Genomic DNA, 27,967 nt, shown 5'->3' with positions numbered 1-27,967 from the left:
AGAAGCTAAATGACATCACTAAAACACGTAAATGTATTTATGTTTTGCAAAGCAACAAATGTATTTATGTTTTGCAAAGCAACAAATGTATTTATGTTTTGCAAAGCAACAAATGTATTTATGTTTTGCAAAGCAACAAATGTATTTATGTTTTGCAAAGCAACAAATGTATTTATGTTTTGCAAAGCAACAAATGTATTTATGTTTTGCAAAGCAACAAATGTATTTATGTTTTGCAAAGCAACAAATATACAGATATTTGTTTGGAAATACACAGTTAATAACCCAAGCTCAATAGCATAATCAGCTATCCGATGTAACTATCCAAGCCATCCTTTGCGAGAGAGGCAAGGAGTGTACAAATGCAAACGACAGACTGCCCTCTTCTGGCTGATCAGATGCACATCAGGCTGAGAAAATAACCATTTTCAGTAGCACTAGTTCAGATCAAGCATCAAGCATCCAAACTCAAATCTAAGGCATGGTAACCGAGGACACAGTGAGATAGGTGCCATCAAAACTGCATTTTTGTAGATAAAATGCAGGTTATTTGTTACAAAAGGAGAGAAAGAAAAACGTTACCTAAATTTGCCTACAGCAGGATTGCTACAGAAAGCTCAGTAATTGATTCTGAGTGATGAGGATGTACACCAAAGAAAAAGATTCCAAAACTTAGAGCTGCAATTGGAAGAATCCTCTAACAACTCATTAACAAACAAAACTATACTAGTTAAAGCAAAATAGATGTTATGCAGCAGAAAGCAGGATCAAATCTTGCTTCACATGAAAAGAGAATAAAATTCTCCTTAGGTCACTGAAGGGCTTTCTTTAAATACCTTCAGTCACACCTTGCTAATCAACTCCTGCACCTCGTATGTGAGGCCAAGGAATCTACAATTAAAGAATAACTTTCAGAGAAGAATTACACAAAGTATTCATTATTTCAAAAGTACTTAGTTCACTTTCCAGAGACATTTTTAAAAGCACTTTTATCTTATGCAACATTCTAGACAGAACAGACTTAGATCCTCTACCTTCTGTGGGGTGGTTTGGATTTGCGGCGCGCTGCCTTCTCGGTGCCAATAAACTTTAATAAAGCGATTATTTAACACTGCTTCTGTACTTGATATAGCTTTCTTTGCTTCCTCATGTGTGGCAAACTGAATAAGGGCACCTTCTGGATCACCTTGATATGCAACCTGAGATATAAAACAGAAAAACAAAACTTACTGCACATAGGATTGTCATTTATGCCTCGATTAACAAAAAGCCATTATTTTAAGGCTCAGAAGCTTACAATTTAAACCCAATTTGGGCCAGCAGTTTAATACTTCCTGTTCATGATTCTCATTCTTGACACCAGACTTCTCAATCTTGAAATGAAGCTAATAAACTTCAAGAATAGTTAAGAAAACACAGACCAAACAACTGAAGTAAAATACCTAAACAAACAGTACTTGTATTCACGAATACGAGCCACTGTTTGAAAGAGGAAGCATCACTGAAGAAAACTGTTCCAGAAATACAGGGGTTAGTTAATAAATGTCCTGTCTGGTATCAGAGCTGGACAACAAAGTCCATTTTAGTTTTCCTCTTCTGAGCATTAATATGTTATTTTTAGACACCTTCAAAGAACAAAACAGTACCTTTCTGAAGAAGGGCATAGCTTGCAGAATCTATCTGCCTGTCTGTCTACCCACAGCTATGCACAATTTTACTTGCCTTACTGAATCATATTGCACCCATATCCTTATGTTAACTATGGAAAGGTTTAAGATTTCTTAAAGACCTATTAAGAAAGATTTAAATTCTCTCAGTGTGCAGACAGCCACAGGAGCTTTATTCTTCACTGTATCAATATGCACAAATACACTCTACTACACGTCTTCATTCAATCTCTCAGTGCAAACTAGAAAACAGACATAAAAACACCAGCTAGCACCTGGATCTTGGGGCTGATAATGAAACATGATGAAGAATCAGATTGGTTACGAAATAATGACACTACATAAACAACCTGCAATAAATAATACCAACCTAAGCTAGGCCTTGGATCTCTGCACCTCTTCATCGTTCTCTAATAGTTTGCTTATTCCTGTTTACAAATGTGAGTCACTCAGATACACCATGAAGTAATTACCAGGGATAAACCACCACTAACGTGGGACTACAAAGCAATTATTTAACAGGAACTGCTTTCTGGATAAGAAATACACGTTTTCTGTATTCACAATTTATCCCCCTCCCAAAAAAGAGGGTTTATTTTAAGAGATTGAGGGGTGAAGGAAAACCACTTCAAATCAGTTTTCAATGTTTTAAACAATGTATCTTAAAGTCTTATCCACGATAAAAACATCTGTTCAAAAACTGTAAGGTGACTAGAACATTTCATTTGTACTTCTTCAATCACAATTCCACAATGAGTTGATGCTTAAGAAACAAGCTAGGAAAATAACTAGAACAATTTCAGGGAAACAATTAAAAACCCAAATGGCTTTCTCACTTTAGCAACTACCTTTGATATTAAATCAAGGTATTATTGTCTTCTCTTTGTTGACTCTTACCTGCAAGTTGACTAAGTTTCCAAATTTACTGAAGTGCTCATTAAGTTTGCTGATATTGTTAAGTTCTGGGGGAACTTTCCTCAGTTCAAGCTTGGTGTTTTCATTTCCAAATTGCACCTTCTTCTGGAAACCTGGACTGTTCGTTCTGTTAAAATTTTGCCTGCAACAAATAAAAATCAAGCCAGAAATCCATAGCAAGCTAACAAACACAATGTGAAATTGTATGCATTTACATAGGAGCATGTGTGTATAAGACACAAAGAGAAAACATCTGCAGACTTAAAGAAATGTCATTTTAGAAAAGAGTGGAAGACAACAGTGCACAGACCCTTGTATCTGCAGTTTTCCCCACTGATACTCCAAGCACACCCCAGCACATAAATCTGTGAAATAATTCACAATAACTAGCTTGTGTCAGTAAAGTCCTGACTTCCACACTGCTTCTTTCCAGAAACTAGTTCTCAGCTATTCCAGGGAAATTCCCCACTCACATTACAATAAACTGTTGCTTCAAGGCTCTCCGCAGCCCCAGTAATCTATTAGAACACATTCCAACTTCTTGTCACCCCAGGTATATTTGGACACTAAGCACTGCACCCTGTATTTTGTGTCAGTAACATACCTGGCAAGTCAATCCAAAATAGCAATGATACAATTCACATTTCAGAACTAAAACCAGTCATCCCTAACCATCATCACACTGCAGCTTATGTTTCTTAGATCATTCCAGCTTTCAGGGAGTAGATTCTGGTATCATCCAAAGCAACTTCAGCTACCTCTACACTGCCTTTGAGAGAAGACAGTCAAACACAGATCACTACAGCGTGAGTTATTTTAGTACAGTCATCTTATTGACAGATTAACTTGCTTGCAATTTATGGAGACCTGTGTATGATTCAGACTACAGAAAAGAGCTCCATGGAAATCCAACTATTAGCCAACCTTGAGTTAATAATCACTCACTTGTCAAACCAAGTCTTCTTTGTAGGAACTCCACCATCACCTGCACCAATTGTTCTTTTCCTGGATTCAGCATCTACCACTATTCTCATGCTGCTTTTATTAGGAGGTTTTTCTGTAAACAGATAGAAAGATTTTACAATACTTTTTTAATTTTCTGTGAAAGGTATTTTGCTCATGCTGAATTTGCATTAAAAAGTACAACTGTTTGTACTTTTAAATTACTACAACCCCTATTCACACTGGATCAAATATTGGCCACAGACTTTGCTTCTAAGCTATCAACAGATGCTGTGTCAGATCAGGATACCAAATGGCTTCCATTTTGTCACAGAAACATCCTACGTAAGGAAAACAAGACAGGTGTGACAGAAAGCATCTGCCTCAAGATGACTGAACTCACTGATTCACAGTGTCCCATACAACACTCTCAGGTTCACTCCATTTCTTCTAGCACCTCCTTTCTACTGTTCAGTAACACACACTAAAATGCTTGTGATAGGAAAGGTACAATACTACAGAGCATTGTAACCTAGGAGCAAGATTTTGGGATGGGTGTGGCAGGAGGAGCAAAGAACAGGTATCGTATTGAGGTGCCCCTCACTGAAAATACACCACCACAAACACAGTAAGTTTAAACACAAATGTAAACAAAACCAAATTAAATAACTGGGTTTATCCCTCTTCCTTTCCCATTCTGTATGATGCTGCCTCTTCTCAGAGCCACAGAAACTATGAGGTTAAGATTAGTCATGCATAACTATCTGCTGGTAAACAAAAATGACCAGCTCCTCTCTGCCCTAAAAACCATCCTAAGATTCTGTTGCAGAAACATTAACTTTTTTTCTGTGTATGAGATACAAAGTGACCAGTTATTAAAGCCAAGTCTAACTGTGAAATACTCTAGCAAGAGACTTTATTTTATAGACACAAAAACAGACACAAAGCAACTGTGAGAATAATTCCCTATCCAATTAAGCTTCTTTTGATTCCACAAGTTTTAAAAAAATACGTTTCCCAGTATTACATTCTCTGAAAACTGCCTCAGTCTGCACTAATGCAAGAAAACCAGCTAAGCCAAGTTTGGAAAGCATACCTCTGGGAGGGAGATCCATATCACCTGATGTGAGTCCTATTAAATTTGGTCTTTGGGCATGTACTCTATGTCTATACATAGGTCTTGAAGTATTTGTTATACTTGGAGCTTCTGGATTGTAACCATCTGTGTCGTACGGTTCTGGTAAGAAAGAAATTGTCTAATTAAAATAAATTGCAGTTAAAACTCCTAAGTTTTAAAATATAATATTTCATTTAGTTACAAGATACAGTTACAATGTAAGACTTGAATAACAGCTATCCTAAAAAACTGCCATCCCACGTTTTCTACTTAAACACAGTGAAAATAATATTCTCCAGTCAAGATTCACATTTTACATGCAAATTTTACTTCTGTCCTGCCCTGAGTTAGAAAAAGTGTTAAGTCACTGTCAACAGTCTAAATGATACAAATTTATTCTCCCAAACTATGACAATTAAAATCGCTAAAGAGTACAGTATAAAACAAATCAATGTTATTCTATTTAGCAAACCTTGTGGGCAAAGCCTCAGTACTACACCTGCTGTAAAGAGAGAGGGTGGAGCAGGAGGCGGCTGGTGATGAATACCCGTTGTAACAACAGTAGGAACTGAGCTAGTTGCTGAGTTTGGGGGAGCATCCATGCCAGCAGGCTGCAATGGGGGAAGGGGAGGGGGTGGTCCTGTCAAAAACAAAAGAAAACACTGCATTAATTTATTATTCAAATGATTACATTACACTCAAAGAAACTGATCTGAAATGTCTTGAAGACTATTTAAAAAACAGGGGGTGAGGGGGCACACATAGAGAGATGACGCTGTACCCTTAATTCCCATGAAACCATCCCCACCAGCAAATGACTCAGAACTCAGATTACAGGAAAAAGCATTTGAGTAATTTAACACTTCTCCAAACACCTTCTTTCTATGAGCAAAATTTAATTGCTAACCCGTTATTTATCTTCACCACCAGAATACCTATAAAGCTTTATAAAAAAACCCTCAAAGAAACCATTTATCTTTTTTAATAGCATATAACAAAGACATTCTATGATAATTATTAATCTGACTGAAATTATCTTTCCAAACACCCAAGAAGAAACCCACAACTGGTAAAAAAAAAAAGGAAAAGAACCCTTCTGGAACCCAACGGGGTGGGGGTGTTTGGTTGGTTTGACACTTCTTTTTTTACCACAAGTAACATAACATTTTCAAAGCTGGTCTCATATATGCACTTCACATAGAGATCTGGAAATAGCATACAAGGCCGAATGGATCACCCCAGCAATACAGTTACTCTCTATACCAAGTGAAATGAATAGATTCAGTTTTTACTTAACTATACTATCAACCAGAAATGAAAAGAGTTGAAGAAATTTTCAGCAATATTGAATACCAATTATTCTGGAACAACTTTACCGAGTGGAACATCTAAGTTAATAAAAAAAGGGAAATAAATAATCCCATAAAAATAACACAACAGTTTTTAAACCACACAAGGGAATGGAATACTAAACAGCTATTTTATAAATGACAGGCAGGCAGGCACACAGCTCCTCATGCACTTTTCAGTGCTTGAGCCAAAGTACTGCCTAATGTAAGAGTAAACTAGCTGGGTAATTTTCTTTCTTAATTACAAGTTTAGTTTCAAATTTAATCACAAATCACTTATTTTCAGGTGTAAATTTGACGTGGTCACAAATTCTCTTCAATTTAAGTATTACAGTTGAAATAACAACTATCTGTTGTTTCCAGGATTCTCCCTTCTCTTCAAGTAGTCAGTTTTTGGAAAAGTAAAAAAAGCCGTGCTGTGCTGTTGCTTAAACACCATTATAATATTACTCCATAATTGAGACTCACATTTAACATGCAAATTTTACAACAATCAATTCTGCATGAAACTCAGGTATATGGGGATAAGCTATGGCACAGTACAGCTTTCTAAAACGTAGCTGGCATTCTTACGACAGCTTTTTGCACTGCACGCAACCCAAACAACATCCAGGCTTTCCTACTAAAAAAAGGTTGTTTAATCTTTCATTACCTGTTACAGGTGGAAGGCTAGGTGGTAAGGGGCCTGGTGGTGGTACCGGGGGTCTAAGGTTAACAGGAGGAGGACTCAGAATTGGTGGAGGGGGAGGAAGTCCAGGAGGAGGTGGTCCTTCGACAACAGGGGGTTGTGCTGGAAAAGGCAGAATGCCAGGAAGATTCACATCCTCTACCACTACTGGATCGCTGCCATGATCAAAAGGGCACATGTCTCCTCTCATACAGAAACCCTTTTCTGAAACATTAAAAAAAAATACAGAATTGTTGTTATTGTTTAGTATTTCACAGCTGCAGTCTGAGTCAGAGTATATATGACATATCATATGTGAAATTCAGCAATTTGCAAATTAGGAGCTTCACATAATAAGCAGAAATTTATATTAAGAAAATTAAATTGGCTGTAGAACAGTCGGCACACAGGAGGATTGCAGCAACATTCTAGCAGAGTAAATGTAGGAGTCAGACTTTTCTTCAACAATTAACTCTGCATTGAACTGTAAAAAAACTGAAAGAATGAAATCTAGGTGTCACTGCATTATCAAAACCACAGTGTTTCTAAGTAAAAAGTGCAGATATTAGGATTGAGAAATCCTTATTAAAGTTGTAATTTAGTAGTAGAAAATTCCAACATGAGAAGATGCACTCTGGTGCTTTTTTCTCTTTTACATTTATTTCAAGAAGAACTAAGACTATTTTACTAGTTTAATATGATTATGTAAGAGCAAAACCTTCTGTTATTTACGTATTTGTTTTACATATACATACACACATGCATATGTAAATATGCAATACACACATATAAATGAAAATTAATGTGCAGTCACTTCTTTTACAGGCAAAGTAGAACACTGGAGTGAGTCTAAAGGAGGGCCACAAAGATGATGAGATGATCTCCTATGAAGACAAGCTGAGAGAGTTGGGCTTTTTCAGCTTGAAGAAGAGAAGGCTCCAAAGAAAATTTACTGCAGCTTTCCAGTCCTTAAAGGGGGCTTAAAAGAAAGATGGGGACAAACTTTTTAGTAGTATCTGTTGTGATAGGCCAAGGGGTACTGGTCAAACTGAAAAAGTGTAGATTCAGACTAGATGCAAGGAAATTTTTTACCATGAGAGCAGTGAAACACTAGAACAGGTTGCCCAGAGGTGTGGTAGATGCCTCATCCTTGGTAACAATAAAGGTCAGGTTAGACAGGGCTCTGAGCAACCTGATCTAGTTGTAGATGTCCATGCTCATCGCACAGAGGTTGGGCTAGGTAACTTTTAAAGCTGTGATTATCTGTTTAGCAACAGCAAACAAACAAGCAAAACAATGCAATATGGGGGAACAGTTGAAAACATCTTCTGGTGAAACAGGAAGAAAGCTGACCACCCACTTCCTCAAAACATGATGCTGAAAAGCTGCCAGTACTACCTCATCTTCAGGAAGAGTTATAGAACATATAAACTGAAACATTAAGGAAAAATACAAATTCTGCTGAGGGTAAAGTAGAAAATACGCAAGCACAGATAGGAAGAGTGGTTAGCTGGAACCAGCTAGCCAATGAAGAGAGAGAGGTGAGTTTATAAATCTACAAGACAAACGGCTATGAGAAAAGAAAATAGAAAAGAAATTTTAGTAACAGTCAGAAAAGGCTGGGACACATGCACACAGGACGGGATGAGATGACGGACAACAAGACACACAGTAAAAAACTGAGGACTCTTATCACAGTTTTCCAGTACATAACCACTTGCTTCATACTCAGAAACTGGAATTAATAAGCTGCTATAGAAGACAGACTGTTAAAGGTACAAAGCCCCAGTGTGCTGTCTGAAGATGTTGTTTCAAAAGGGTATTAGCCTGCACATTCTGTTCCTTTCTAAAAAACCTGTAGAGCTGGGAGACCATGACACAACGTTCTGCAGCTCAGCCTGCATTACAAGAAAATCTCAGAACAAAACTACACTTTCACAACGCTACTGGCTCCATGGTATCACTGTGACACACACTGGCAAAGCTACTCTTCACAAGTAGGACTCTGCCAATGCTTGAGAGTTCAGTCTCCCATTTTCTTCACTTAAAACCAAATTCTGTTCTAATCACAGAGTTCTGAATGTAAACTGGCCTAGATCTTAAACTCATCATTGTGGTTTACAACAAAAAATATCCTCAGAAAAAACTTTAGCTCAGAAATTCCCAAGTTTCCTTCTAACAGGTTAACTGGATGAATTTAGCCAAGTCACTGCCAACTGCAGCAGCCTCTTGTGTGGCTTTTGGCACTAGACATTCCAAGTGATAGCTTAAGATACAGATAAGTACAAAAAGCTACCCAATTCTAAGAAACACCTACATGGAAAAAATGAGTTAATGTGAGCCAGAAAAGCTGCAGCTCTGGACCTTTCTAGTTAAAATTTATATCTTAGGATGGAATTAAAAAACAAAAATCATGTCAATAAGGTGCTAATCATGGTTAAAACCATCAAATATGGTATTTGGCTTGAACACGACATAAGAGAAAACCTGAGTAAAATTGCATTTTTTAAAAATAACTTCTTAATATAAATATACTGGGTTTTATCTACATAAAATAATTCTAATAACTCAAAAATCTATGCAAGCACTAAAGAAAGCAAGCTGGCTAAAAGCTATGTTAATAAAAAGTGGGATAAAATTTGGATTCAAGAATTGTGTAGTAGAAAAAAACCCCAACATAGTATTAGAGCAGATGAGGAAAAAAAGAAAAATAATCTCAACCTTTTCAGAACGGGGCCAATTGCTAGGAGCAATTAAACAAAACCCCAAAACCAGACTTACCATCATAATCCCTACAGCGTTTCTTTGGCAGCGGAGGTCTTCCATAGGAGTTGTGGTCCAGCTGCTCTTCATGGAACTCCGACCAGCTTTCAGTAGTGTTATTTCCATGATGAGCAGGAGCAATAACAGTAATAGTGCTGCTCAGTGTAGGGACAGGGTAGTGGCCGGAGGAAATATTTGTCACAGAAGAAACTGGAGTATAATTGTTCTCTAATGGATCCGTCCTGTCCATATCATACTTTGGCTTCCCCAAATCCCTTTCTGCATTAGGAAAAGAAAAAAAAAACAGAAAAAAAAAATAGTTGTAATAGATGATTCGTTCTGCAGATTTTTACGAGAAGCTGCCACTAACCAGTTTAGGTATTTTCATTCCACATCAATTCAACTCAAAATATAAAAATAATAATTGAAATGTTCAACAGGTTGCCCCAGGGCCTGTAGAATCTCCAACTCTGGAGTTAGAAATAACCCAACTGGATATGGTCCTCAGCAACCTGCTCCAGTTTATCTGCTTTGAGGACTACATGACCTACAGAGGTCTCTTCCAACTTGAACTATTGATTCTACATTCCAAAGGCTTAATCAGAAAAATAAAAATCTTACAAGCACATTGTCTGCCACTGTGTTATTTTAGGAACAGCTATAGTAAAGCAGAAACCTTATTTCACTTCAAGCAGAGTAAATCTTCTGTAGCGATGCATATACTCTGAGAACTTCAGATAGAAAGTTATTCTGAACAAAGAGAAGCAATGGGCAAGAAAAAGGTAACTATGAAGTTACACATCTTAAATGTTTCGATGCACTGTTACTGTTGTATCTCCATGCTGTTCATCTTCACTTTAGCTGCATTCAAACGCATATATTTATTGCGTGCAAAGGTTTGACTGGAGAAATAATAGTGCTTGACAGGTGCAAAACACTCCTGGACAGATATAGCAGCAACATGACCTTTTATTCTGAATACATACAAACTATTCTCTGAATTTTCTAATATTAACGTTAAATGCACAGTAAGTTTCCAGATTAAGACAGAAAAGCATTGTCATGAGCTAAATTGGTAGGCTTGAATAACCCTACATTAAAGGGATATTAATAAGCATGTGTTTAAAATGGCAGGTAAAACTGTGGATAAAACAGGCTTTTCTTAATATGCTTAGAAAAAGAAACAAAGCTTTCACTCTAAGATACTGTCTGTAAGATATTACCATCGCAATTTATGTAAAATAATCCTTAAATTAAGATTTAATCACATTGCAATCTTTTAGTTAAATTGCTGCATGCTATTTAACTTGCTTGTTCATTAGGATTTTTTGGAAAACATCCACTCACATTTTCAGGAACTCTGCATTCCTACTTTCAAGGCTGAGTTACTGAAGCCTATTCTACAGAAATGCACAGAAGACTTAAACAAGACTATTTTTACCTCTACACAGTTTAAGACTCAAGATATAAAATGCTCTTTTCCAATTTATCAGTTACAACATTGGGGTAGAAAGCATTCTTTTCAGCTGAATAAACAACTTTGTTTTTAAAGAAGCTTAATTCAAAAAGCTAATGCACTGAAGCCTGAAGTCCTACAGATATGCCTGCAAATGTAAATATTTACCATAGTAATTTCAGCCCCTCCCTATGACACCAAGAAGGGGACACCACAAAAAGAACAGAGCTGTACTGTTCTGCTTGACAAGTCATTTACAGTCAAACAGGTAATTTCTGCCAGTTCTATTTCCATGGATACCCTCCCTAGATGGGTATTAATTTCTAGATGTTCCCAAACCAGAGTCTCTGTTTCCTAAAGCTTAGTGAAAGGCAACTGACTAGGATTTTTCTGCCTCTCTTACAATACTGCTTGCAAGTGACCAACACAGTCAAAGATATTAGAGAAGAACAGAGGGAGAGGAAAACAAGCACTGAACACACAGTCACATAAACCCTATTTCCACAGAAAGCCAAGCTAGAGTTGAACAAAGAAACAGGAACAATAGAGGAAATTTTACTACATCGTTCACATAGTGTTTAAATTAAATATCTAAATTTTGTAGGCAACATTCACCGTATTTTAGAGACCAACTGTTGGTACCTCTGCTTCGTGTTCTGCTCCGGCTTCTGCTCCGGTCTCGATCCCGGTCCCGCAATCTCTCTTTGCTCCAACTTCTACTTCGACTCCTACTGTAGCTCCGACTCCTCCCCCTTCTTCTGTTGTATCGATCCCTATAGGAATCTCTTCTGGGAGGATTTCGATCATAATCTCTCTTCCGAGAACGTTCATCCTTCTTCCTTTCATCCCGGCTTCTAAAAATGAAGCCGTAATTCAAAACTGTAACTACCATTAAAAACCTTGAGAAACATCAGTGAAAAATGACAGAAAAAGCTACATATGGAATCTAACTGTGGCCCTTCTTTTCTTATCGGGACACTTTTAAAACTCTTACTTGACTTACTCATTTTACTTTTACCATAAGTTGTTAAATGATACGTAAAATTCTGTTTCTGCCAACCACTGCACCCCTCCCAAGCTGGAAGTGCCAAAAAAGGTAAGAGTTACTGAAGAAAAGCCTTCTAAATTAAAACTGTCACAATTCAATCCCAATACTGAGCAGAGAAAGTGTTATAATCCATAAATCTAAAAGCGAATCATAAAGTTCAAACAGGGTAATTGTGCACAACTCAAACAGTTTACATTGTCATTTATATAGCTGCCATTTAACTTCACATGCATAGAAGTCTTAGTTTTAGGCTTCTTAGGTGACCATACAGAAATAAAATATTGAATTTAGTAAAACCACAAAATCCAAATCCATCTGATGACTGAAACAGTGCAAGAGGTTAGGCAAAATTTATTACCTGGTATCTCTGTAGCGAGAGCTTGACTGGGGAGGGCTGTGATTTAATCTTCGAGAGAACTTTTTCTCACGCTCTTCCTCTTTCACTATCTGTATTTACAGTACACACATTAGATCAAAACACTACCCACATGGAGACTTCCTCACAAACAAATAACACACAACCCCCCCCCCCCAAAAAAAAAAACCAAACCCAAAATTCTGAGAAAAGACAGCAGTAACACTGAAGGCAGACAACATTTTTGCATCTAATGCAATTAAGAGAATCACATTTGATTTCTATTTCTAGGAATATTCAAAGCAGGGGTGGAAAGAAAATAAAGCAGACAAAGCAATTCCTGCTGTGCTACACAGAATACACATCCACGTTTGCTGCAGGTCAACAAAAATCCATACTAAGGCATGGTGACAGATTGAGAGAGACATGAATATTCAACAACTGACACAGTAAGGCATTTTCTTCAGCAGCAGGTTAGTTGCTTCAGATCATGGTTAAACACCTTCATGCAGCCAAACCAAGGCTGCTGTCGAAAAAGAACAAAACCTACTCTTCTGCCTCAAAAACCCAACATCAACACTTGTGTTGAAAAAAGGACTTTATGTGGATCAAGCAGCTGGAGGAATGAGAACTGCCATTTGGAACAGCAAGTCTGGGTTTATGCTGAATTAAAGGGCAGCATAACTACAACAGCAATCCTGACTAAAGAACTAATGTAGGTTGAATAGCAACTCCTATACCACTAAGTACTTTTATTTACATTTGCCTAGTCAGAACGCCTTCAGTTTACCTTTGAAAACCCCACTTAGGTTTAGGAAAATGATGCAACAGTACTCAACATAAGCACAAATCTTGTGACATATAATTAGTATGAGTTTGGGTAATAGACACAAAGCTGAGCCACTTAAGTAAACTACAAGAATGAGGAAAAAAAAAAAAGACATGAATTTAAAATATTCAACACCTACCTCTTCTTTTTTTGTCTCTTTTTCTTGGTGCTGAAAAAATTCTACTTTCAAGCTTCCTGATGATGGCTGTTCTGGTGGAGGTAGATAGCTTTTTGTATTCACAGCATCAAACAGTTTTTCCACGAATATCTGAGTTTCTAAAACCAAAGAATGTATAAATATCCATTAGCCAAAACTTCCGTTAACATTTGGTTTAAAAATAAATACCTTGGGAGGGTTAGGGTGGGCAATCACCATTCACCAAAATGATAAAACAATGAAATGCATTATTTTTAAATATTCTGTTGCAAATTTTGTATTTTAAAAAGACATTTATAGAGTCAAGAAACAGCGATCATATTTCATAAAGGTTTAGAACAATTTAATAATTTAATGTGTCTTAAACACCTGTAAAAATATTTCTGGAATATATGCAGAGCACCAAAACTTCTAATTCTGGCAATAACTCTTAACAACCGCACTCTTCTTCCAGGAATACCAACAGACACAAAGCATTTACCTAATATATGCATATTGTGTTATACACCTCTTTTTAGAAACAAATTACTACATTAAAATTGAATGGCATACTTCAAAGAACCAAAGCTAATATGGAGAGAAATGCACAATTCAATGGTAAAAGACTGTTTGAATTAAACAAGACAGACTTTTCACTCAAGCTTAATTGTTATCACAAAGACCATACCTTTCTGAAGAAATACATCCAGCTGATCAACACACAATGCCTTCAGCTCCTTTTCACTTTTATCCTTCTTTACCAAGGCCAGAACATATTTAGCTAGGGCAGATGGATCTGCATCACATCTGCAAATAATTAAAAGAAAAAGGCAATTAAATTACAGAGGTTTCTATGTATCAGTCATTCCATCTTCAGGAATATGTGTTGGTACAATACTGTCACAGAAATCTCCCTAGACATACAGAGACAAAATGAAATTTAGGGGATGATGTTTTAGACATGTAAATTCAATCTAAAATTAAGTATGGGGCACTTCAGGGTAGAAGCTCATGATCTCAGCACATCAACAAAAAAACTTAATACGGATATAGAGCTTACTCTTAAGTCGAATCTTATTTAATATAACTGATAAAATTTTATTATATTTCGTGAACAGTAAACTACAATGAACTTTGCAGTGATGCTATAGAGTAAAACATCCCAAAGCAAGCAAGAATACCACAGGAAAACATTTCACACTTCATCATTCAAAACCAGTAACAAATGAAACAGACTGGTTTGTCAGGCAGAACGGCAGCATTTTCTTAAACCATTTAAATCCCATTATTTAGCACAAACCAAAGACAGACCTCAGACCCCACAATACCAGATAGGACTTAAAACACACACACACACATAATGTGATACTGACAGCAAGCTTGCCTGGGTGATGATCAGTTAATACTAGCGTCTTTAAGAACTACAAGAGGGGTAAACTGCACTCATGCATCCAAACTGTACATTCTCTCTAGCAAAAATAACTGAGAAGTAAAACACAACTGGAGACACAGAGTGGCACTGAATGGAAGTAAAACAGAAATACTGTTCCAGCCTGGAAGTCCATTAGTCACAGTGACAGAATGAAACTGCAGTTCCCAATCTCTTCCACATTAAGTGAAGTGGCATTTCAATGCTAAAGCTTATTTATAAATCTGATCACAGAATCACAGGGGTCGGAAGGGGCCTCAAGAGATCATCGGGTCCAACCCCCCTGCCAAAGCAGGTTCCCTAGGACATATCACTCAGATAGGCATCCAGACGGGTCTTGAATATCTCCAGAGGAGACTCCACACCTCCCTGGGCAGCCTGTCCCAGTGCTCTGTCGCCCTCACTGTGAAAAAGTTCTTCTGCATATTGGTGTGGAACTTGCTATGCTCCAACTTGAAGCCATTGCCCCTAGTCCTGTCTCCACAGAGCACTGAAAAGAGGCTGGTCATTTCCCTTTGTCTCCCACACTTCAGTTACTTATAGACATTGATCAGATCCCCTCTTTGTCTTCTTTTCTCAAGGCTGAACAGCCCCAGTTCATTCACTCTTTTCTCGTAGGGGAGATGCTCCAGGTGAGCTGATGTTGACCATTTAGGTGACACGTATTTAAACACTGTGCAGAAGAAAACAAATCCTTTACCATATCACACTACCTAATTCCTCTCTCCAAAGAAGCTATAGGCTGCACAGCAAGTCACATCCTCCACGCAAACATGTCCAGTAAGTAAAGGAATCACATCAGTTGGCATCCATCCTCAGAAGACCCTCTGGATAGCCTGGGCCCAGCACAGAGTGCTCTGAAGTTAAAGGTCAAAGCATCAAACATAACTCATCATCCTCTAGAAAGCAGGCAATAGCAGAATTCCATGCTTGTAAAAGCAACTTGAGCTGCTAGGGGGCCATGCCACGGTATTCTGTATTGGTCTGCATTATTCATAGATTCAGTTTACATTCCAGAAGAACCCACACACACTAAACTGACAAAATGCAAATACAGGCTGTTAGCTGAAAAACAGACCACATATCGATTGAAAATGTTTCAGAAATGTCCTTCAACTATCACATCTGGTTTGCCCTTGTGCAGATTTAACAATTCTTCACCCAGAAATTAAAAAAACACTGTCCAAGCACCAAGTCACCTTGGGAGTGGGCACATAAACAACCTCCTACAGTGAGAGAGGCAGGACTGCATGGTCTCTTCTGGGCTGCTGGGACCTGAGCACATCATCCCCACGGGTTACCTGAAAGCTTAATGTTCCACAGTGTTCATCATAGGCTGCAGCAAGGGTTCTTGTCTAGTACAACCCCCAGGAACTCCTAACACCAGCATTTCATCTATTATCAATGCCTGAATTACTGGGGGGCGAGGGGGAATAAAAAAATTGATTAATTGTAATTTTTTTTTTTACTGTTCCTTAATGCAACTTCAACATCACTACAGACAATTTTCAGTCCTCTCCTAGTTTCAAGCTGAATCATGTTTCAGGAAATCAATGTGCTCTTCTTATCTATCTACAGTCATAACAGGAAAACAATTTTTGGGGGGGAGAGGACAGGACACTTCATATGACAACCTTCAATTCTTTACTTCTCCTTTCTATTCTCCATCAAATTCAGATAAAACATCAGAAGCTGAATTGCTTTATTTCAATTTCCACATATTTGATTCTCATCTGGTAATAAGAACTGTCAGCTGTCACTGTTCAAAATCTGCTACAACTGATTTCAATTACGGACTCAAAATTATTTAGTGAAAACTGAAACAGAGGCAAAAAAGCCACTGCTGTTAGCTACTGCAATATACTTTTAATTCTCCAGCTCCTACAGAAGTGACCATACAGCAAACTCATTTTCAGTTTAATTCTCCTCCCATGAGCAGGGTAGAAAATTAAAATGCCTTTGTGTGAAAAGCTATCTGAGGCTCCAAAAGGTGTAAGGAAGAAACAAAAAACCCAAACCAACCCAAAGCCCAAAGAAGCAAAATTCATTTAAAAATAACAAACTACCACTGCTTTCCTCCCACCCCTTGACTGCTTTGGAAATCTTAGCAAAGTTGTCCACCCCAGAATGACCTGAGAATTTCAATCCATCCATCCAACTCCAAGATATTCTCAAGAAAATATCCTCAACAAAAACGTACATAAAAGTACTTTTAATTTCCAAAACACAGAATCACTTTCTCCTGTGGCACTGTCGTCACATTTACCACTCCACACGTGATACTACCACATATGAACAACGCAAAATAATAATTCTAAACTTCACTGTTATTCAACAAGTCCATGTAGAAATTCCCCTGTACTGAACAGGAAAAAATCCTATGCCTTCAAACTAAAACTGTACTTATCTTGGCTATTTTTAGAAGAAATACTAACAGATTAATTCCTTCAAACTGCTTCTAATTAAGCAATAATGAGCTCGATGCATTTTGTGGTGTAGTGAGATGGCGAAAATGTTTTTTTGTAAATTGACAGCATGATTTTAAGTGATTTATTTTAGCTTTTTAGAAGTAAACTACTAATGATCTGTACACAGCCAAAGCCTGGCTTCCACTTTTATGTACTGACTTAAACCAAAAGTCTCCTCTTCTGTATCTGTTGTTCAAAGCTTGAAAAATAAAAACCACAAAAAACTGATCTGTTTCCTCCACACTACTGTGAAGCCAATGCTCATTTCTGTAGCTAGTATTTTAGACATATTTAACAAGTTTATAGCTTTTACTGCTTTTCAGACTCTTACAAAATGCTTTCCCTTTTTTCTTTTTCAGATGACGCTACAAGTAAATTGCTAGAAATCTGAAGTGGTGGAAGAGAGGAATAACGTCTCATGAAGTAAAGATGTAAACTTTACAGAACTGTGAGTACAGGTGGTCTGCCTGAAATTTTCTATTCTTTATAGGTATTAACGATTCTGGATGTGATTGTTAATGACTTTGGGGGAGAGGTGCTTTTTAAAAAGCAATTCCTTTCTAGTTTTTCATTCAAACTGAAGTCTGAAGTGTTGTCTATAAATTCTCCATCCTCCGGTTTAGTCAAAATGTGCTGGTTCAGATTGTAGCAGTCTTGAGTTTTTCTAATAAACCAGTTCTTACGTTCCCTAGTTTGACAGAATAGCAGCCTTTCTGTGTGAATAATTTGCATTATGCTTGCTGTATCTTTCTTCTGCATATATGAATTTTGCACCTGTTTTCAGCTAGCTTTATCAATTTCTCTAAACCTGTCCTGTATGCTACGCTTGCATGGCAGGAAAGGCACCTATGCACAGCAAATTACAGTGTAGCACAAGGACTTACCATACAGTGTGTATATATAGAATCACAGAATGGTTTGGGTTGGAAGGGGCCTCAAAGACAATCTAGTTCCAACTCCCCTGTCATGGGCAGGGACTCCCTCCACTACACCAGGTTGCCCAAAGCCCCATCCAACCTGCCCTTCAACACTGCCAGGGAGGGGGCATCCAAAGCTTCTCTAGGCAACCTGTGCCAGGGCCTCACCACCCCCACATCAAGTTCCTTAATCAACAATTCAGAAAGAAAAATGTGAATACCATCTATGCATTTCAAATAGTCTAAGCTGCATTCAAAATTAAAATTAATTTTACATTTCAATTCTACTGTTTAATGAATGGTACAGATTTTCAGCAGCTAGATACCAGGTTTGAATCCTTAGCTTAACTTGAATATAGTGTGGTACATCACAGACTGATCAGAAATGGAAGCTGTGCATTGAAAGTGTGACAGAAATTTAGACATCATGCTTACACTAAAACACAGCTACTAGAAAAAATGGTTACACACATTTAAACACGTAACAACATTTCTCAACTTTGAATGGTTCTCCTCACCTTTTTGCAAGCACATGCTGCCAGCACTAATAGACATCAGTAATCACATCATTTTCTCCTCGTCTCTTTCGTGTTTTCAACCACCTTCTGAATGTATGTTCCTATCTCTTAATGCTAAATGCTTTTACCTCTAGTCATGCTTTTTTTTTTTTTGGCAGAGTCTGTCCTGTAACAGACTACGCAGTGCCTATTGCCCTGGCTTCAACAGGAAGATTGCTCTAGCAATCCTGCTTTATCAAACAGTATTTAGTGCAGAAGCACAGATGGAAGAATTCTCTTGCTAGAGCTCCACGTGTTCTTCAAGGAATGATCTGGATACCTCTAACCACCAGAGCAAAGTTTCCAAGAGGAAAGTAACACCCAATAAAGTATTCTGTTCAATTTTATAGTATTTTCCTCACAACTTGCTTGCAACAAACCTCACGTAAGGGTTCAAAATCCTTCTTTCAAAACCCTTCGTTTCTGAGCTCATCTGGTTTTGCACTCATTTCAAATAGAGGAAATAAAGCAGAAGAGGAAATATGAAGTGGCTAGAATTAAATTTAAGTCTTAAATATATACATATTTTTAAGATGATTGCTTGAGAAGGGAAAAATAATTTGGCTGATGACAACTCACTTCTCTGTAAAGTCTTTTTTTAATATTTTGCAATTTATTAAACACCACTCTATCTATTGGTTTCCAATACTAAGATTTACGTATTTTAAAATATAAGATACTGAGAAAACACATTTTTTTATATAATCACCATGCCATTACAGGCATCAGCCCTAACTTACAAATTCCACGGATGTGGAATATATATTAAAGTTGTTTGCAAAAAAAAAATGTACATATAAAACCTCTTAATAACAACAGAGCTTATACTGACTTAGAAAGACTTTGACATAATAACTAAAAGCAATTCAACACAGCAGATAAGCTAAACCAGCAAAATACCTTTGTGCATTAATATTACATAAGAACCATTTTAAAAGACACTGAATAGAAGCATACAGTAAATTTCCCTCAAGCCTTCAGAGAGAATAAACACAAACTTAGAATATGCTATCCTGAGAACACACTTGGCTAGGTTAGTGCCTATGAATGTGCTTAGGCACCAATATAAAAATACATATTAAAATGAAAGACAAAACATGCTGTTTATTTGGGTGTTTTTAATGTAAAAGGTTTCAAAAGAGAAGGCAGATCTGAAAGTCTCTGCTGGATTAAATATTTCACTACCAACTAAAAATTTTGGGCCTAAACCATCCACCAAGTCACACCAACAAAAGGGGAAAAAAAACCCAACAAACCCATAAATAAATAAATAATCTCAAACCTGTCAAATTCTTCTTAAACCAAGAGAATAAAGAAATGCAAGGAATTAAAAAATGGCAAGCAGACTCAAAAACGAGAGCTGTGAAGTCAGTAAGACTACACATGAAAAAAACCCACATACATACATAGCTTCCTACTTTACTCCCTTGAATAACGCTTTCCAACATGACAAAGCACAGAACAAGTAAAGATACATTTCCTAAGTAACCTATGTATATACCAAGCTGAAGCCTTTTAAAGTATTAACTAATTAGCCTGAAGAATGGTCTGAAATACCTAAAGCCAAATATTTTCCTCTCAGAAAAACCCACATCTCTAATGCTATGAAGTTATTCATGCTGTAATTCATCATTTAAGTCAGTTCTTAACAAGGAAAGTAGCCACTTTGAACTGGTGCCTTAAAAGTGTAATTATTTCCAGGCATTTCTTCTTTTTAAAAGTCGTGTCCACAGTATTTGATCCAGTCCTGACACACTAGGGAAATCAGTTTAACAAGAGACTAACTCTTTATTTTGCTAAAATTCTCACTGGCATGGCAAAACAAACAGCTGCTTCAATTTTACCACTGTTAGACAATAAGTCAACCATTACATGGAAAATTGTCTTTTTTCCAGCTTTTTTTTTTTTTTTGCAATATAACTTAACTCATACTTTTTTACATGCCTTTTCTACGAAGAAAAAAATCTGGCACTCTAAGGTCTACCCTCTGGTGAAAACGTCTGGCAAATAGATGCAAATTCCCAAAGGAGATACACATAAATAGTGTTTAACTACAGGGTACATGACCTTTTAACCATCTGGGAAAAAAATAAATTCCCATGATGATGAAGCTGTCAAGCTGTGATCCAACAGTTTTCACAAAACTAACAGGGTTACGCAGTGGAAAAAGTGTGCTCGGTGGAGAGAGAGGAGTGAGGACAGAGAAAAAACTTCCATAAAGTTTCCTTGTAACAAAAACACTACTCATCCATTTCTGATTTATTTCACTGCCTTTATTTCAAACTTTATTTCAGAGCCCTCCATCTAGACTTCATTTTGGACACAGCAGTGCACACACCCTGCTATTTTTAAAATGGCAAAAGAAACTACATGAGGGGTTGGGTTTTTGTTGTTGTTTGGAGTTTTCTTCATTTTTTCAAGTCAATGTGGAGACAAAAAGGTGCTGCAAGTCCTGAAACAAGTTTCTTGGTAAATTTAAAACTATCACAGTACACTGAAACCACAAAAGCATGTCTGAAGTCCTCCAGGCAGGGAACGGTCTTTCTGTAAGGGAAAACACATGCAGGTGCACATTATTTATTTGTTGTACTCTGAACCTGGGAACTTACAAGGAAATTTTCGGGGTCTAGTTTTGTTGCCTAAAGATTAATATTTATGCTTCTCTACAATACTGCTTGTTCTTGACATAAACCAAGGAGACATGGTTATATTTGAAGGCTGAAAGACATGCTCATATTTGCTGGGCTGCGTGGATGCAGAAAATCATACGCTGCATATTGGGAAAAGCAGCGAGTCCAATTGAGGTAGCTGTACTGATCTACTGTGCTACTAAAAAAAATTTAAAATCTATAAAAAGCTACAGTGTTCAATAAGTAAAATTAATAAGATGCATTCAGCCAGATCTGACTTTTATCTTGAGACACTGCTGTAGGTGAGAAGGACCACTCTTATAATGCTCACTTTGATTAACTCTTTAACAGCACTTAAAGTAATAGAGATACACTGAGAAATGCAACAGCCTCCAGTGATGTTACGCAAGTTACTGATGTCACTACAATAGCTCTAAATTATCATGATACCCAGGTCTGACATGTTCATGCAGCTGCAACCAGTAACCAGCAGCTTAAAATGCCATCTCTAGATTTGAGAAAGCTCTCGTGAGGCAGAACAGCTGTCAGCTTGCCAGCTGTCCCACACACATTCAATGCAAAAAGCAAAATTATCATGTTTATGACTTATGATGAAGTCAAGAAGTTCCATTTCGCTGCTGATGTTCAGCCTAAGAATGAGAAAGATTTCCTCTAGCAAGAATAATTTTATCCTCTTTAATTTCTGCTTTCAGCAACATCTTATAATATCAGTATTTTAATTCTATCACAGTATGTTTACACAGAAATTTAGCAGTACCAGCACTCTAAGTTAGGAACCTCTTGTTTCTTGAATACAGCAGCTCTCCCCAAGTCAGGTGAACACACCATCAAGTTTTGTAACAGATGGAGAAGAGTAACATCCTAGTGTTACAAGTGGGACGTACCGATGATGTGGATTTATGCTTCATTTATCTCAGTTATAAATAGCTTAAATAACTTTACCTTAAGTAAGTGAAATGACAAGAAACATCTATTCCTCCTAAACTTCCTTGAAAGTTTCATGGGAAGTGACAATGAAACCCTCCTGGTCTGCCACAGGATGATATGCCACAAGTATGTGGAAAGGAATCCCAAATCTTTCATTCCCAGTCCTTCAGTACCTCATCTTATTAGCATATTCCTTATACCATTCTCAAACCTTTTTTATTCTCTACCTTTCTTAAGTAACCAGCTGATGATAATTTTTAATAGGTTAGTTAAGAATAGATCAAAACAGCCAAAAATACGATGAGCTTTAACAAAGAAAGGTTGAAAAGCATGACAAGCAAGAACAGAACAGTGAAGGCATAACTGAATACCAGGGCATGGTATTTGCCATAAAATATTCCAATGATAAATACTCAAAATATTCTTTAAATCATTTGGATTTTACTCCCTCTAACTTAAGTACTTAATATTATGATCACTTACAGAATTAATCTATGCAAAAATACCCCTTTTTATTTTAATGAGGCACGTCTAAATTCTACATAAACACTGGTTTTGGTATTTTTTTTCATCTCCCTTGCAAGTCTGATTTAGTACATGAATATAAATACAGCAAGTAGAGAAAATTGGATATAGAAGCCTGAATCAATTGTAAGTAAGATGCAGTGGGCCAGTGGAAGATTTTAATTAAATTTATTTTACGCAAAGTAATTAAAAACAAGAAAATTTTCCAGAGTAAAGAAATAGGGCAAGAGGGAGAACATTACAATGTCTTTCAATTCAAAATGGTGAGCACAGCATTAGAACAAGAGGATTTGTTTCTCCTCCACAGGTAGAGATTCAAACAAACTATATAAAACAAAAACCAAACCACTCACAAAAACAACCACAACCTGACAACCCTAGTTGGAACTCTGCCAAGTCAGATCCTGATATTCCAGCAAGGATTATATGCAGTTTATACAGGATCTAGAATGCATTTGCAGAATAGAAATCCGTCTCAACAGATACACCTCAGTGAAGACCATGTTGGTACAGATAGCAGTAGTGACAGGCTATATTCCAAGTTTTAACATTATTTTCAAACACTTTACAGGTCAAGAAAAAGCATGTAACACTAGAACTGAAGCACACTGCTACCTGCAAGCAACAAAGACAACTGCTGAGAAATGCTTTCATGCCAGCACTGGCTGGAGTTGAACACAGAAGATACAGTCAAAGAGAGTTCTAGTCAAATACATGGCAGCCCTTGCACAAAAACCCCACTCTTCACACTTTATGTTGGTTCTACATTCACATAGATGCACCTAATGGTACGTAATGGTTCTGTGGGCATATTTACTAATTCTCTGTACACCAAATTCAGCTGCTCAAAGATTTATTTCCAAAACCTCAAAAGCAGCCTCTCTTTGGAGAGCTGCATAAAGTTACTAGAGCAGAGGGGGACTGTGTAAATGCTCCAGCATAGAAGCACATGCAGCTTCTGCCTCACTGCAACAGGGCCAAACTCAGACACAGTGTTTGTATGGAGGATCACCAAGGCTTTGTCGAAGGCATTACAGCAGTCCAAAACACAAAAAAACAACCACCACACCACAAATGAATAAAAAATTTGAAAACCTAAATCCTCCATCATCCCTTTCCTCCAAACATTCTTGTCTATGAACTACATCTCCCAGAGGCACCACAGGAAAGCAATCAACCAACCAAGCGATGTCCAGTCCTTGCAAATACATAACACCCTTACTTCTTTACAATAAGTTTGCATTTTTACTAATGCTTTAAAATAGTTCAAAGATAAAATGAAATTACCATTGCAGATATTACTATACTCTAGTTCTGAAACATTATGTTTCAGAAGCTCAGGTGTTAAGGGCCTTCAGAACAATCTACATACATCCTGATTAAAAACTTCTAGCTACTTGGAAACAGGCAACTTGGAAAATAAAGCATGCTCAGTTCTAGACAGCTAGGACATAAAAATAGGCCCACAGAGACTTATGCATCTTTTTTAATACACTTCTCCACTTAAATCTACCAAGACAACACCTCCTTAATGGTCTAATACAGTGATGCATGCCTTAGTCTAGGAAACTCCGCTGATCATCTTGCAACAAAAGGATTCTGAAAGAGCCATGAGATAAAAACAGTTGGGATGTTTGTTTCATTACAAAGTAAATGATTTTCAGGCTATGGTAACACCTCCACCTCTTAGGGCTTCTTTGTACTAGCATTGCACCACCAGCAGTTACTGTTAAAGCAACAAGTAACTGCACACTAAAATTCTCATACAAGCAGAAGCTACAGCCATAGGTCCACGTTTCAGGTAGCCGAGATCACAGGCAGCTCCAAGAGTATTTGACTACTAGGAAACACAGTACTTCTCCATTAATTCCAACACTTCCTGGAATCACATAATCATTAAGGTTGGAAAAGACCTCCAAGATCATCTAGTCCAACCATCCTCCTACCACCTATATTACTTACTAAACCCTGTCCCAAAGTACCTCATACATACGTGTACTAGAGTAGCATAAGGTTCTGCACAAAAACGAGTAACAGTTGAATTTAATGGCCACTGCTGGCTTGTTTCTTCCCAAAGCTAAGAATTCAGAGAACTCAACGCCCTCCAGGTCAGCAATTCCCTACCCCACAACACAGCTCTCCAGCATAAAAACCACATTTGCACTGCTCACACACTACATTTAAAAGAAACATGCCGGCCTTTTCAGTGCTAAAGAGCAGAACACAGCACTGATCACAAAAGCTGAAAATCACGATTCCACCCTTTAACTGCTGCTGATCACTAGCAGGTATCAGTGTACAATATTAAAATGAACAGAGAAACGCTGAACAACCTGAGTTTGTTACCAGAATATCAGTTGATACCACACATCATAAATGAATGGTGCTTGAGGAGAAAGACTGAGGAACCATGCTAACCTCCAGCTAAATTCTCTCTGACAAACATTGGGTAGTTTTTATGTTATGAATAGAAAACGTCTATTATTCACCAGTAAAGTCAAACTTCAGCTCCTGGTGTGTAATACTCGAGAACTCTTAAGAAAAACTGTATAAATGAATGTTGGACACAGACGCGCAAAATCCAAAGAACCTAATGTATTCACTCAACCAAGGGATTCTGAAGTCAACTGGAACCCTCCTGTAAATGCCACTAACAGACTTCCATTTAAAATGCTCCTCCTTAACTGTTTGAAGCTAACATACCAATCTCCAGCTGCTGACCAACTGACAAGTTCAGTGTATATTAATCTTCTGCTTCCAACTACCAACATGCATTTTGGAAATTACAGGATTTTCCAAATTTAAATCTCATCTGTTCCAAACCTCTTCACCAGCACGCTCCAAATACTGGTAACAAACTGTTGATTGCCATTAACAGAATATTCACACAAGGAAGTATCCAGAGACTAACAGGGAGCATTCTACACCAAAGGACTAGCTGGATCTATCACCACAGAGCACAGCGAGCTGTTACTCTAACATTACCTTACCACAGTGCTTTGTTATTCTAATATTTACCTTACACTCACCCAACAGAAAGAATAATTCACCTCTCAAAACTACACCTTTACAAGAAGGTGATGTAGTTGTTGATTTCTTTTTGGCTTTGTAGGGTTTGGGTTTGGTTGTTTGGGGTTTTTTTTACAAATAATGGTAAGTCCTACCACAGTCTTAAGGGTCAATCTTTTAAAATAAGGCATTCAGCCTAATTTGTTGCAGGCCTAATTCAAAGTCCACTGAAATTAACTTTAAGACTCATCTATTTCAGTGTGGCTTGTATTAGGCCCTATTAAAAAGGCAACCATCACACACAAGTGATGCTCTCCTAAAAATGGCTACAAAAGCCATGAAGCAGACTTTTTTTCCCCTCCCCATTCAATAGCATCAGAGTAAAACCACCAGCAGCCAAACATCTCAGAAGAAAAGTTAATACCAGAATTCATAACCTCTAGTTCTACTGACTCAAATAAAGCTCTAGCAGTTTAATTCAAGCATGATAAAATGCTGTTTCAGAATGACAAATGCATGCTTTAATCTAAAATATCTATAGGCACCATACTTTGAGAAGACAAAACCCTGAAAACCAAGCTCACGTCTCTGTTCCACTAAAATACCATTTCAGAGACAACATGGACTATTTGCAGAAGAATCCCAATTAGTCACACCAATGTTATGCTTAGAGACCAAGCCGGTCTTCACAAACAGGGAAATTATTCTCTGGGGCTCCTACTCCCAAGCGTTCCACTGATGCATTTTTTATTCCAGGGGGAGGAAAACAAGGGAGCATCAAACGTTCAAAACAACAGAGAACGACGTGCGATGAGCGTAAGGAAAACGCTACTGGGAAGATCCCAGGACCCCGGAAAAGATCCCAATGGCACCTGAGCGCTCTCAGAGACTGTCACAGGGCAGGGCGGCAGACCGCGGTTATTAACCGGGCCTCCTCGGAGGCTGAGGACAGGGTACAGCGAGCTGCACACGCAGACACATTATCTCCCGCTTACCCTGGGCTACAAAGGGAAAGACGAGAGCGGTCGCTAGGGGGGGAAGCTGCATCCTCCGGAGAAAGACGGTCCTACCTCCTAGCAGAGGACGGCGCCCGAAGAGCGGGGAAACGACGCAGCCCCGCATAGGGCCCCCACTGAAGGCGGCCAGGGAAGAAGGACGCTGGGAGGGCATCATCTCCCGGGATGCGTTCACGGCCCTCTCCAGCACTGCGTTTCCCTCCCCTGAGGATTCCCGTTTTTTCCAAGGGAAGGTGTTTTTTTTGTTTTTGAGGGGTTTTTTGTTGGGATTTTTTTTTTTTAGAGGGGGCGGGAATGAGACAGAGAGAGAGAGAGAGGAAGGGTCGCGGTTACTCACATGGGCTCCAAGGTTTTGCTGAGCCAGGATTTCAGCGCCTCGAAGTTTTCTATGATCATTTTAACCACCATCCAGAGCGGCCCAGGCCCCCCGCCTCCCCGGCAGCAGCAGCAGCAGCAGCGGCGGCGGGGTCCGCGCCGCCCCGCCGGCCGGCACCCCGGCTCCCGCCGCGCCTCCCCCTACCCGCCGAGGCCGCGGTCGCCTCCCGGTTCGGCAGAGGCCGCCTGGCAGAGGCCGGAGGCCCAGCGCCACGAAGGGGGCGGAACCAACCGATCGGCGGCTGTTCCCTGCGGGCCCCGCTCTCGCTGCTCCTTGCCCGTGGAGCGCGGACCAGCCGCTCCGCAGTTCTCCCCCGCCTCAGCGGAGGGCAGGGGACAGCGTGGACAACGAGCCCGACGAACGGCGGGCCCTGAGCGCGGCTCCGAAACGCACCGCACCGCACCGCCCCCCCCTCTCTCCTCAGCCGCAGAGCCAGACCGAGCGAGAGAGCGAGCGGCTAAGATGGCGGCGCCCCGATGTCGCGAGAGTAAGAGGCCTCGCGAGGACGGGAGGTGCGCGGGGGTTGCTGGGAGGCGGGGCTGGCTCCTGCCCCGCTGGGGCAGGGCGGGAGGGGGGCCGGAGGTGGGCCTGTGGCTGGTGTGGGAGCGGGTTGGGTGGGAGTCGCTTGTGGTCGCTCACACCCACCCCGCCCCCGTCCCCACCCCGTAGCGGGCGAGCGATTCCCCCGGCCTCCCGAGTAAGCGAGAGAGTGCTGTAATGAGGAAGCGCGCCTTGGCGAAGCAGAAGGGGAGGTACAGTGAGTGCTCCCCTCCCCCCTGATCTCCCATGAACGTTTGCAGTGACAGGGGGAAAAAAAGCAAACCAAAACCTTATTTTATTTATTTATT

At 38.9% G+C, this 27,967-nt stretch overlaps 1 protein-coding gene across 1 annotated transcript in view; it reads right to left on the bottom strand.

The window, feature by feature from the left end:
- Positions 1 to 27,532, bottom strand: part of RBM26 (RNA binding motif protein 26) — a 54,680-nt gene extending 27,148 nt beyond the window's left edge. The window contains exons 1-12 of the mRNA XM_084279100.1: positions 27,081 to 27,532; positions 13,933 to 14,051; positions 13,248 to 13,384; positions 12,283 to 12,371; positions 11,519 to 11,730; positions 9,439 to 9,699; positions 6,643 to 6,882; positions 5,114 to 5,281; positions 4,621 to 4,761; positions 3,528 to 3,639; positions 2,565 to 2,724; positions 1,035 to 1,199 (exon numbers count right to left, since the gene is read on the bottom strand). Coding sequence (XP_084135226.1) covers positions 1,035 to 1,199; positions 2,565 to 2,724; positions 3,528 to 3,639; positions 4,621 to 4,761; positions 5,114 to 5,281; positions 6,643 to 6,882; positions 9,439 to 9,699; positions 11,519 to 11,730; positions 12,283 to 12,371; positions 13,248 to 13,384; positions 13,933 to 14,051; positions 27,081 to 27,151 — 1,875 coding nt within the window. The 5' untranslated portion in view covers positions 27,152 to 27,532. The remainder of the gene's footprint in view (positions 1 to 1,034; positions 1,200 to 2,564; positions 2,725 to 3,527; positions 3,640 to 4,620; positions 4,762 to 5,113; positions 5,282 to 6,642; positions 6,883 to 9,438; positions 9,700 to 11,518; positions 11,731 to 12,282; positions 12,372 to 13,247; positions 13,385 to 13,932; positions 14,052 to 27,080) is intronic.
- Positions 27,533 to 27,967: the final 435 nt, after the last annotated feature.

This window comes from Gallinula chloropus (genome assembly GCF_964237585.1).
Source record: "Gallinula chloropus genome assembly, chromosome: 1".
Lineage (NCBI taxonomy): Eukaryota > Metazoa > Chordata > Aves > Gruiformes > Rallidae > Gallinula > Gallinula chloropus.
This window is presented reverse-complemented; position numbering and strand designations above follow the sequence as displayed.